Genomic DNA, 13,123 nt, shown 5'->3' with positions numbered 1-13,123 from the left:
ATCTAAGAAATTATGGGATGAAGCCAAGTAGTTACCAAAATCTAAAGATACTTGGTTAAGACGCGTTCCTCCTAGGAGCAATAATGGTGAATGATCCGAAGTTAGAGGTATGAAGCTCTGGTAATAAGCCGATGGCCAGCATTGCAGTACTCATCATTCGCATGTCTGATATCCCCCAAGGCTCCACACACTTCACTCATGTCCACCACAGTATTGAAATCGCCCATGATAAACCAAGGTTCCAGCAAAACCGCTCAGCTAATATTGCAAATGTCCGCCCGTAGTGTACGCCGGTTTATGACTTCATTCATGCTATAAATGATAGTTAATAAGTGTTGTTGTTATAAATGAATCATCTAGTTACTGACAGTCACGATATCAACTCCTATTTCCTCATCATTCCACGCTAACGAAATCCGATTACCAATTGTAGTATAATCAACAAACCATTTCCACGAAGGCAATAAATTATTTTGAATTTGTAGTACATTATTAACAACAACACGAGTTTCTAGTATACCAAGAACAGTAACCTGTGAGTAGTTGCTATGTCTTTTACAGCCAATTGGTGATCAAGCTGATTAAGCGCTTAGACATTCCAGAAAGTTGTAGGAATTATGTATCACCCTCGGAAGGGAACATATGTTAGGCCCTCATTCATTTTTTCTGCATAAAAGGACTTTCAACATTCAGAGTTCAAATGTGTTATACAAGACAATCTCTTTACCTTTGCTCACAAGGAGGGATTGCTTTTCTCATCCATCTCTTTGTCGCTCACTAGGCCCCTGCATTATCTTAGTCTTGGATGTATTGGAATGAGCATTGGGCTCGGATGTTAAGGGATGAGCAAGCTGCAATTCAGGCACCATCTGACGAGGTTGTTGCACATACACATTCACTGGAGGCCTCACTTTCAATCTGACAGTAGGGCACGTTCGTACGTCATAACCAAGATTCATTCATGTGCAATATTTCAGAGGTAGCCATTCACATTTAACGTCCACCCTACAAGGCACTTTGCCCCCATCTTCAGTAGGCATTAAAATCACCATTTGCTTCGGTAGTTTAGAAGTAACATCAAGCATCACACATAAACGAGTGAAATCTAGTCTCGTGCATGCTTTCATGATAGCATCAGGGTATAACAGCTTCCCCACTCCACCGGCTACAACACTAAATCCATCTGGCATCCAGAATTCCGCAGGTAGATGCCTCAATTGAATCCACACTGGCACTTGAGTATGTTTATGTTTCCTGAGTGCTATTCCCAGTTCCCAACGCTGGAGGACGGTAGACTGTCCTTGGAACAACCATGGCCCTCCCTTAATGATGTCCTCCATCGTTATGTCATTTTAAACAAAAAGAAGTAAAAACCGTTCGATGGTGCAATAACATCCTTAATAGCCAGCCAAACCGAACGAACGTAATCATTCAATTGACAAAAGTATGGCTTTTTTCCCAGAAAATAACCAACAACCATATTTTTTGATGGTTTGGATCCTTCACGGATCATATTTATTGATGGCCGAATTACTATCTCGCCAATTTGAGTAGATGGTGCAACAAATTTCAATGCTCGACAACCCGAATTATTAAAACCAGCAGTGATCATCAATCTCATTCAGACTATTCGTAAGGCGCAAAGTAACATTACCTCTATAAATTATCGAAGGTGCGTGCTCAGATGGTGGTGTTTGTGGCCGCAGTTCATTGAGCATTGGTGCAGCCATGATTTCTAGAGGTATAAGCGTTGGTTCCTTATTATCCGTTGTTCCAAATGATTCATCAACAACCATAGGAGGCATGTCCATAGGGGCAGAAACCCTAAGGTTTGCATGCGCCGCCAATTGCAATCGTTGAGTATGGTTTGGTACGAAGTTACTGAGGACTTCGGGCGCTTGCTTCGGTTTGGGAAGTCTTGGAATCTGTCTAGGAAAACATTGTACTTTGATCGGCCTAAACGGGGCAAGTTGATGGCTTAAAACCAGTATAAAGCCCTCGCGATTTTTGTCCCCGCATTTTGCGGCCTAACGAATTTGAAGCTCTCTAATATCAGCCACGGATTCCTCATCACTGCTGTCAATAACCTTATTCGCCAAGACAAGAAATTATTTGATGTTGAAAGACTTACGGATGTGTTCTTCGCCTTGTGTCAATCTTCCATGGAAATCGTCTTCAAGCAATGAATCTTTCATGTTCGAGCCCTTCCCATCAATGAGTGTTGATGATCGTGTATGGATGCGTTATCCTCTCTAGAACCATAGCCATCTGCCTCCAAGCCATCCTCTACCGCTTGATCTTCATCATTTCCGCCGTGTAGAGGGGTGTGTGTGTCTTTAATGTGTGTTCCAAGTGGTGTAGGAGTGTGAAAGAGAATTAGAGTCCTTCATTTTTTTGTTTAAGGAGTCAGTTTTCTTGGGTTTTATGCGATTTTATTAACTAATGATCAGGCCTTCTTGGGGAGGCCCACTCCAGAAGTCGAGGTTGCTGAAAAGGATTATGACATGTCGATGGTGTAGTCGTTAGGGCAAAGCCCGCACTGGAAAAAGCATAGAATGATCTATTACAATCAGCTTTTTACGACTCAAACATTGGACGCTTGCCGAGAATTGCAGCATATGATGATGCAAAAAATGATCGAACCGGTCAATGAGGCCCGTCAAGCTCGACAACCCCTTGATGTTGGGAGGTTAGGTTTCGACACCAAGTTGAACTTTCTATCAAACATGATGTTTTCCAGCAACATGTTTAATATGAACTTGAATCCGAAGATGGAAGTAAAGGAGCTAATCGGTGATCTGATTGAGTTTGTGGGCAAGCATAATGTTGCTAATTATTTGCCTTTCTTGAAGCCATTTGACCCACAGGGCATCAGGCGTGGCCTCATGTTGTTGTATGAGAGATTGTGGAAACTCTTAGATGTGATTATTGAGCAAAGGATTAAGCACATGGCCTATGGAGTAGATAGATATGGGGATTCCTTGGATGTTCTACTTGATCATACTAAAGAAAATGGCCCGCTGGAGCTTAATTATCAAAGTATTAGTGTCTTGCTCATGGTAAGCTTTTCTTATCTTTTTAATTCTCTATTTCCTACTCGCAAATACGGTGGAGAAATCGAAAATGCATTGAATACAGGGGAAAATATTAGTAAAATTGGGGGTTCATCTTGAAACTTTCAACATTATCTTTTCAATCTAGCACGAACTGATGTTATAAGTTGGGTAAACTATAGTTTTGGTCCCTGTATTTAGGTCAAAATTGATTTTGGACCTAATTTTTTGAAACATAATTTTGTCTTTAATTTTTATAAATTTTTATGATTTTGATTTTTATACTTTTTTAGATACGATTTTGGTCCTTTTTTTTGGAAAGGTAAATCATGTATAGATTAAATGGCAAGATTGAGAATCAACAACAAAATCAAACCAAGGGGTATATTAGAAGAGTCCCCTTCCAAGTTTAGAACCTATCGGGCTAAATGATGAGCTACTGAATTGCCCGATTGGCCAACAAAAGAAAATAAAACAGTCTCTAATGGAGCTGAACAGGATACAATGTCAAAAATGAGGGGACCAAAGAAGAACGATCCTGATGAGTAAAGGAGAGCTTTGATATGATTATAGTTCAATCCCCTTTGATCGTTACTCTACGCCAGGATGTTCAGCATGCCAAAAAAGTTGCTTCTCTTGCTACAAGAGTCTCTACCAGAAAGGTTGGGCTTTTCCTGTCAATTCGAAGTGAAAACCACGCAATGCAAGAGCACAAAGAGTCACGAGCCACCACACCAATACCCAAAGAAGTTCTTGCTGCCAGAAGAGTATCGTCAAAGTTAATTTTGATGTAATTCCCTGGGGGGCTGCCAAGAATGATGTAGCACAGGATGGTTGGGGGGGGGTTGATATAACAGCAATCTGCACTTCAAAAGCATGTTGATAGCTCCTTGCAACAACAACTTGTGGGGGTAGGAGGTTACTTTTTTCAACAATTTCAAGTTTCTCGACCACCACATCGTCCAAAAAATTATAAGAGCACATGCGAAATCCCTCGAGTACAAGTTAATCGAAAGGTTAATGAACCATTCCTCGGCTGAGGGGGCAGGATGATTCAAGTTTTTCCAACAAATATTCGATAAAGCCAATACCTATCTCGTGAAATAACACCTCAGAAGTGCATGCAAAGTTTTTTCATCCGGTGTAAAACAAAAGGGGCAGCCAATTTCCTCATGTGGTAGTCTCTTTCGAAGGTTGTACACGGTGGTAGAGCGTTTCTAATTGCTAGCCAAGTGAACACCTTGACTTTTTTTGGATCTTTTGATTGCCAGAAAGTCCTCCACAACTTTTTAGACCAAGCGCTCCCATAACTAGTGCCTGTAGGGAAATCTAGTGAGAGTGCAAGATGATACTCACTATGAACCGAGAAAAGGCCATTGTTAGAGTAGTACCTAATCAAGAGATCAGGCTCTCTTTAAATGCTAAGTGGAATCTCTAAAATACCCTCTCCATCCACGGGCCACAAAAGGGAATTAATAGTTTCCACATCACATTCCCTAGACGCTGACAAAATAAGATCACAAACACGCATCTTTTGAAGATTATATATATTTGGTGTAATGATCATGAGAGAGGGCATCCAACGGATCCACGGATCTTTCCAAACATCACCAAATGTCCTATCCGAATCCTCTATCTACAACCCAAGCGTAGGAGGTCCCTTGCCTCAATAATACTTCTCCAAGTATAAGATAGCCATGTCCCCACCTAAGTTTCAAAAATATGGTCGTAAGGAAAATATTTAGCCCGCAAGACCTTACTAAAAACCAATATGGGAGGGTGGATGCGCCAAAGATATTTAGCGAATAGCGCCAGATTGAATGCATTAAGATTCCAAAAATCGAGGCCCCCCTCAAGCTTACTTCAACATAATTTATCCCATGCAATCCAATGAGTGCGAAGTGATCTCCATCATGCCAAAAGAAATCCGCTGCAAGTGACTAAAACTCCTTGAGAAGTGTTTTCGGTAGATGGAAACAAGACATTACATAGGATGGGATTGCTTGCACGACCCACTGGATAAGAGTAGCTTTGCCTGCTTGAGATAAAGTTTTCTCATGCCACTCGTAGGTCCTCTTACAAATTCTATCTTTGAGCAAAGCAAACAACTCTTTTTTTTAGGCGAAATGCAACTACTGGGAGACCGAGATACTTCTCATGCTTGTTCTCAAGTGGGATTCCAAGGAGATCAGCCAGGTACCTCGGACATCTGGTCGAGTGTTCCGACTAAAAACAATACAGGACTTTTGGAAATTGATCTCCTGACCTGAACCATTTTCTAGTAAGCAGGGATTCCAAGAATATGTTGCAGCAATATTTGATTAACCGAATAAAACATCGTAGTATCATCTGGCAAACAACAAGTGAGCAATTGTTGGGGCGCCGCTGCACATTGTAACACCTAGGACCACACCACAGCCCTCAACTTATCTGGACAACGAACTAAAAGATTCTGTACACAAAAGAAAAATATAGGGGGAGAGAGGATCCCCTTGCCGGAGTCCTCACTGTGGGGTAATGGAACCATACTGTGTACCACTCAAAACAAATAAGTAAGAAATAGTAGAAATGCACATCATAATAAGCTCAATAAACGAAGAAGGAAAACCAAGCTTACCTAAACCCACTTGAGAAACAACCATTCGATCCGATCACAGGCCTTGCTGATGTCTAACTTAAGATTCATAAAATGCTTACGTCCTTCAATTTGGTATTAAGGAAGTGGTTAAGTTCAAAAGCAAGAAAGACTAATGATGCTCCCTGGCACAAAAGTTGACTTGGATAGGAAAATGATTTTATCCAGCCAGGTTTTCAGATGGTTAGCCGTAGATTTGGAGGCAATCTTATAAACCATGTGGCACAGGCTAATTGGACGGAAATGAGCAAGAGCCTCGGGGAGTTTGTTTTTTGTTGTGCAATTAAAGCCAACAGGCAAGATATCAACATTAAAATCTAAGGGAACAATGAACAACATCAGACATTACAACATGTCAAAATCTTTGGACAAAATAGCTGGGGCATACGGGGCCGAGCAATTTCAAGGGAGCATATGAGAGAGGACTTTCAATACCTCGTCCTCTGTGAAGGGACGTTTAAGGTCGTTTGCCATAGTCGTATCCACCAATGCTTGGAGATAGTTAACGCCTCACTGGATATCATCAGAATGGGGCCTGTTGGATGTGAACATGTTCTGAAAGTAATAATTTGGTCCTAATCTTTATAAATTTTTACGATTTTAGTACATCCAATTCCCTTCGTCTTAACATCTTTAAACCCAATTCTAACGATTACACAAAAATCATAACAATTAATAAAGATAATGATTAAAATTGTGCCTAAAAAAATTATGGACCAAATTGAGTTTGACGCAAAGTATAGGTCTAAAAAGTATAATTTACCCTTATATGATAGTTAAAAGTTTTTGTAAATTTATTTTGCAAATTGTGATTCGTAGTTAGTGTTGTTATATTATTATCACTGTAAGAAAAACATATAACACTAACTACAACATTGAGTGTCCTTATTAAAATTATGACGAATTATATCTATTAACCAACAGTACAAGAAAACAGAGTTTCACAGACGGATTTTTCCATCTCTAAAGCCTATAATTTCGTCTCTAATAACATCAAAGATGGAAAATTTTCATAGAAAGATCTGTAGATGAAAGTCCAATGGCTGATTCCGTAGCTAAATTCACCTCTATATTTTAAGATGGAAAGTAATTTGTCTTAGAATCTGTCATTGTTTCAAAATAAACTTAGACAAAATACGTCTTCGAATTTTTCTTTAATTCGGCTTTAATTCATCTTGATTTCCATTTTTTATTTTGTGGCTGATTCTGACTCTGAATCCATCTCTATTCCATAGCTAAAGACAAATTTCCATCCTCAATTCCATCCCTTTTGTTTTCTTAAGCAAAGCTGGAGTAGAATTAGACTAAAATGAGACAAAATGAAATACCATGACATAGCACAAATGCAACAAGCATCCTTCATATCTAGAAAACCATATAGAAACAAATAGACCAATTAATATAGTTACAGTGGAAGTGTGGCAACCACTATCATTGTCTACAAAGAAATACGATGCTTCATATTCACAAGTACTGTACCAAATATAAGCACAAAAACTTTTGAAACTCCACATTGTTCAAGATCTTGTACTCTTTACTTAAATCCTAGGATATCATTATTTATGGTTTTTCCCATTGTTCTCTAATTTGCTTTACAGTCAATGTCAACAACTTGTCCATTGCTCAGCACAAATTTCTCAGCATGGCTTGTTGAGATGATATTTTTCAGTGGGGTGGCTCTCATTTTCCACTAATGCTAAGACGTCTGCATGAAGAAATAAGGATTAATTCTAAATAAATCACAAGAATTGACATACTTATTTCTGCACTGTTGAAATTGACTTAACCTGAAACACCTTTCTCATTGAGCATGGAATTGTTAACACCATAATGCTGAACTGGTGTTAACACCAATTTGTACTATGCATGTTCGATGTTTCCAATGTCCGTCGCCATGATCTTACAAATAGGAGTGTTCCCATTCTTACTTAGAACCTTCAAGCTTGGATGAATTAGAACGCCATGCATGGATACCCTGTCCCCAATATCCAGATTACTCCGATCTACTTCAATCTTTGTAGGAATGTGCTCAGCCAGACACAAGTACTTAAAACTAGGTCTTATCTGACTTAGACGGTGCCTGTATTTGCATAACAAGATGATTGAGTTAATGTCAACATTATATATTACTGTTTTGATCAAAGAAATAAAGAACACAGAATAATTCCATCCTTCTCATGGCAAATAAATAATTGTTATAAATTTATTAGACACAAAAGTGAAGACAAAATTCCCTAAGGAACAAAAAAAACCTCTTCAGAAAATAGCAAGGCTAGCATTTATTCAAAGATATAGCAGAGATACTAATAGGTTGGATGACGTGAGAAAAAATTACTACCACAGAGATCATCTTTAGATATTATCTGAATTGATGGAGCTTAAGGACAATTATTGAGTGAAGGTGAATGTAAAATTCATAATAAATCAGTACAGGATATGCGTCCATGTTTATGACTAACCTTTGTTCCAAATAATGTCAGGTACCCATTTCCAACAGCTGATATCAAACTTCACTAACTCTAAGAATTTCATTCTATGAAAACTATTTGAATCATGTAGGATTCACAATTCAAAGAAGCAGTAAATTTCCATACTTGTTCAGAGAAATCGCTAATCAAAGGCATAAGTTCCATTGCTATTTTGAAGTTCTATTACAACTAAATGAAGAAGAAGAAGTTTGTTTAAATAAACAGAGTTACTGCCAAACCGTCTAACTAACCAACAACCAACTAATCAGCCTACGTGGCCCAATAGCATAGTTAAAAAATGACCTAAGCGCTGACTGTTCAATGAGGCTAAAACACTAAAGAAAAACGTGAACACGTCATGTTCCTGGAGTGCGAAATGCGACTAATCCTATCCATTGTCCAACAGATCAACAACAACGCCAGCGCCAGTAGCAACTTGACTTCATCTCTGCTGCATTGGCAAGCCATGGCAAGTAGAGATGATATGGAAGATGAAGTCTGAGTTCCAACAGCCCCCCCACAAGTGGGATCGGGGGCAAAGCACACAATGCCAACTTGGAAATAAACGAACTGAAAACCTTGAGGGAAACAACTTTACTGAAGACATCTGCAATCTGAGCAAGGCTTCAAACCAGAACAGGGGTGATATATCCCTCCTTATACGCATCATGGACAACATGACAATCAATTTCAATGTGCTTCGTCCGCTCGTGGAAAACTGGATTTGCAAGAATGTGAATTGCAGCTCTATTGTCGCAGGAGAGTGAAATTGGTAAATTGACTAAAATCCAAAAGTCAACAAGCAAGTATGACAACCAACGCAATTCACACACTGTGGCGGCTAAACTACGATATTCAGCTTCGGCGGTCGAACGAGACACGGTCGACTGCTTCTTGGTTTTTCAAGAAATGAGAGCCAGCCCAAGGAAGACACAAAAACTAGTCAAAGAGCGTCTAGAATCAGGATAGGATGCCGAGTCCGCATCACAAAAAGCTTGAAGGTCAAGAGAGTTGGCAGCAGGAAGAAAGAGACCAAGTGAAGGACAACCTTTTAGATAACGCACTACATATAGTGCAGCCTTCCAGTGGGCTTCGCAAGGCTGGTTGAGGTATTGACTTAATTACTCCACGGAGTAGAAAATGTTAGGACTTGTGAAGCTGAGGTAAAGCAGTCGGCCTGCTAATCTTCTGTATGAATCAAAGGCTGGGAGCAAGGGACTAGTGTTGGAACTCAATTTGTGTCTAGGTGGCAGAGGCGTAGCAGTAGCTTTAGCTTCAGTTAAACAAGTGTCGGCAAGATTGTCCATCACGTATTTGGTTTGAGCTAAATAAATCCCTTAAGAATTGCGGGCAATTTCTCAATGTCTAGAAAATAACGAGCTTGGCCAATGTCCTTAATCGTGAAAAGTTGATGCAGGTGGACCTTCACTTTCTTAATATCACCGATATCAGCACCTGCAAGGAGTATGTCATCGACAATCACAAGGAGAGAGAGCAAGCCATTAGCAGTGTGCAATAAGAAAAGGCAATGATCACGTGCGCTTTGAGTGAAGCCAAATTGTTGCAGCTTCAGCATTAATTCGACATTTCATTGACGCGGGGCTTGTTTCAAGCCATACAATGATCGCTCCAGTTGCAAACGAGACCTGAATCTACCTTATATCCAGCAGGAGGCGTAATGTAAAGTCCTCCTCTAGGTACCCGTGAAGGATGGCGTTATTAACTTCCAATTGTTTAAGTTCCCAACCACGAGCTGCAGCCAAAGCGATGAATAGGCGTACAGTAACTGCCTTTGCCATAGGCGAAAAAATTTCTGTGTAATCAACCCCTTTGACTTGATTGAAGCATTTAGCTACTAGGCGTGCTTTATACGGTTCAATGCTGCCATGTGCCCGTAGTTTGACCTTGTATACCCACTTAGAGCCCATTGCACGTTTTCCAGCAAGTAAGGTTGTTAATTTCCATGTTTGGTTTCTTTCCAAGGCCTGCAGCTCAACATCCATTTCCGCTCTCCACTTAGGATGCTTCACAGCCTCAGCAAAGGAATAGGGTTCTTGCAAATTCGTCAATGAAGCCACAAACGAAGAGTAACTTGTAGAAGTTGGAAGCAGAGAAGAGGATGCATGGTGACAGACAAAATCATCAAGCCAAAGTGGTTTACAAGTGACTCTGGTGGACCTACGAAGAGGTGTTTGAGTACTTGAGGCACTGTTATCCTGCTGAACTCCACTACTGGGCACAGGTATCGAATCAAGTGGATCTGCAGACGCAATTGGACTGGAAGCAATATCCTGAGCGTCCCTGTAACTAACCCCAGCTGCAATTGTTGGAAGAGGACAGTCAAGGGACTCTGGAGCCTGTTCTTGGGCAAAAGGGAAGACCAATTCATGGAAGATAACATCTCTGGATTCAAAGAAAGTGTGATCCTCTAAATCGTACACTTTGTACCCCTTCCGTGTTAGTGAATAACCAAGAAATATACATCTGTGAGCTCTTTTTTGAAACTTAGATTTTTGTGGGTTGGTGTTCATAGCAAAACAGAGACATCCAAAAATTTTAAGATGACTGTATGTAGGCACAATACCAAACAACATTTCAAAAGGATTACGCCAATGTAGAATGTGTGTGGGAGTTCTATTAATAATATAGGTTGCAGTCAGTATTGATTCGTTCGAAAATCGAAGGGGAAGAGTAGCTTCGAACATTAATGCTCTGGCAATGTTGAGTAATTGTCTATGTTTTCTCTCAATTCTCCCGTTTTATTGAGGAGTGTAGACACAAGATGTTTGATGTATAATTCCTGCTTTGGACACAGATTTTGACTGTGTACATTCAAGAACTCGGATCCATTATCCGAACAAATCACCTTAACCTTAGCTGAAAATTGTGTTTCAACCATAGTTGTAAATGCATGTAAAGCAGAAACCACTTGATCCTTTTGTTTGAGAAGATAGGTCCAGAATGATCTACTATAGTCATCCAAGACAGTCAAGACATAATTGCAACTTGTCAAGGTAGATGTCTTGTATGGACCCCAAACATCCAAATGTACCAGTTCAAAAGGTGAAGTAGTGTGTGAGTCACTGCACTTAAAAGAAATTCTGGACTATTTGGCCTTAGGACAAGCTTCACACTTCATTTCTAGTGAATCACTCGAGAGTTTACATTCTTGAATATGCTTGATAGCTGCCGTAGAGGCATACCCCAATTTGGCATGCCGGAGAGTATCATTACATTCAGAAAATGCAGTACAAGAAGTAGGAAAAAACTTGGTGGAGGCAGTCGAATATCCAGAAACAGAGGCCTTCACTTTGTAGAATCTCTTGTGTAGCATTCCCTTAACCAGCACCCTCTTAGTCACCTGGTCCTGCAACACGCATCCAAACTTATTGAACGTACAACTGTAGTTACTTCCATTGCAAAGTTGACTCACAGAAAGAAGGTTGACAGAGAAGTTTGGGATGTAAAGCACTGACTCAAGCTTAATGTCATTTGTTAATCTCATCGTTCCAACATAAGAAGTTGCCTTCTTTGATCCATCAGGAAAATGGATGTAGTGTGCATGAGTAGGGGCAGAATAAGACTCAAAATTCGATAAATGCGCACATATATGGTATGTAGAGCTAGAATCAATTATCCAATCACCCATTCCAAGTGTTTTAAAAATGAAGGTGTTACCTGCAAATTCCTCGTCACATGGAATGTAGTTCACGATGTTGGAAATAAGATCTGATGGCGTCTGTTTATTCCTCATGAGCTTCAGTAATTCTGCCATCATACTGGAAACATCCGTTTGTGCATCTACCTTAGTTGATACCACATTTGTTTTGTTCATCTCTTTAGTGTCTATGTTTCCTGTAAAGTTGTAGGTTCCACCAGGTTGTTTCTTCCTCTATTTTAGTGCTTTATACCATTCAGGCATGCAATGTATTTGAAAGCAAGTCTCCCTTAAACGTCCTTGTTTATGATAATGAGGACAAACCATCCCTTGCTTATCTTTCTCCAGTGATGTTCTGTGCCTCTATACTTACCTTTGTGAGCCCCTGTTGTCTCTTAAAGCCACCTCGTATGCTGTATTGTTGGCATTAGTAGCAAGGTGCATCTACACATTACGTTGCTGCTCCACAGCGAAAATCATGGAGAAGGCCTTCTCCAGGTTAGGCAATGGGTCCATCATGAGTAGTTGGCTTTTCCCCTTGTCAAAGCTCTCATGGAGCTCCACGAGAAACTGCATAAGTTGCGTGGCAATATACGTTTCTGTAATTGCTTTGTTTATACCACAAGAGCACCCTCCACAAGTACACTTAGGTGATGGTGCTAGGCAAAAAAAGTTCATTCCACAATTTCGTTAGCTTCGTCAAGTAACTGGTTAATATCATGTCTCCCGCTGTAACTGATAGATTGTGGGACCAGTGCTACGTCCATATCTCCCCTCCATCTCCAGCCAAAGGTCACGAGAAGAGCTCACATACATAAAGCCTTCTACGATTTCTTTAGAAATCAAATTCCATAGCCACGAAGTAACCATGAGGTCTGCTCTCTGCCATTGTTCAAACAGAGCAGATCGTATTGCCTGTTGAGGAAACGTTCCATCGATAAACGCAAGCTTCATCTTGCATCCAAGAGCAACATGAACTGCTCTACTCCAGGTTAGATAGTTAGAGCCGTTCAGAGGTAAAGAAGCAAGCACAAAGCTCGAATTATCTGAGGGATGAAGATAGAAAACTTCCCTTTCATACTGATCGGTTTTCAGTGTTTGCGAATCCACCATAACTTGGCTCCTAATCGCATCAATTTACAGAAATAAGATCACAAGAAAGTCGTATCAAGAGACCTTCAAGATGAAGGCTCTAATACCATGTAGAATTTACAATTCGAAGAAGTAGTAAATTTCAAAACTTGTTTAGAGAAATCACCAATCAAAGGCATAAGTTCCAATGCTATTCTGAAGTTTTGTTACAACCAAA

At 40.1% G+C, this 13,123-nt stretch overlaps 2 protein-coding genes across 2 annotated transcripts; one reads left to right on the top strand and one right to left on the bottom strand.

Moving 5' to 3' along the window:
- Positions 1–959: 959 nt before the first annotated feature.
- Positions 960–1,340, bottom strand: LOC105157005 (uncharacterized protein At4g02000-like). Its single transcript, XM_011073296.1, has one exon. The coding sequence runs from the start codon at positions 1,338–1,340 to the stop codon at positions 960–962; it is 381 nt and encodes a 126-aa protein (XP_011071598.1).
- Positions 1,341–2,633: 1,293 nt separating this feature from the next.
- On the top strand, positions 2,634–3,847 carry LOC105156996 (cytochrome P450 monooxygenase 76AD94-like). The gene is made up of 2 exons (XM_011073283.1): positions 2,634–3,059; positions 3,659–3,847. The coding sequence occupies exons 1-2, from the start codon at positions 2,634–2,636 to the stop codon at positions 3,845–3,847; spliced, it is 615 nt and encodes a 204-aa protein (XP_011071585.1).
- The last annotated feature ends 9,276 nt before the right edge of the window (positions 3,848–13,123 follow it).

Source organism: Sesamum indicum, linkage group LG1, assembly GCF_026168435.1.
Source record: "Sesamum indicum cultivar Baizhima isolate 11 linkage group LG1, ASM2616843v1, whole genome shotgun sequence".
In the NCBI taxonomy this organism is placed as follows: Eukaryota; Viridiplantae; Streptophyta; class Magnoliopsida; order Lamiales; family Pedaliaceae; genus Sesamum; species Sesamum indicum.
The sequence above is the reverse complement of the archived record's forward strand: the minus strand, read 5'-3'. Positions and strand labels throughout refer to the sequence as shown.

What these genes read in the sequence shown, in the direction of transcription:
- LOC105157005 (XM_011073296.1), bottom strand. Translation starts at nt 1,340, where the DNA reads ATGGAGGACATCATTAAGGGAGGGCCATGGTTGTTCCAAGGACAGTCT.
- LOC105156996 (XM_011073283.1), top strand. Translation starts at nt 2,634, where the DNA reads ATGATCGAACCGGTCAATGAGGCCCGTCAAGCTCGACAACCCCTTGAT. An exon ending in GTATTAGTGTCTTGCTCATG is followed by an intron (nt 3,060 to 3,658) that starts GTAAGCTTTTCT and finishes ACTCTACGCCAG; the next exon opens with GATGTTCAGCATGCCAAAAA.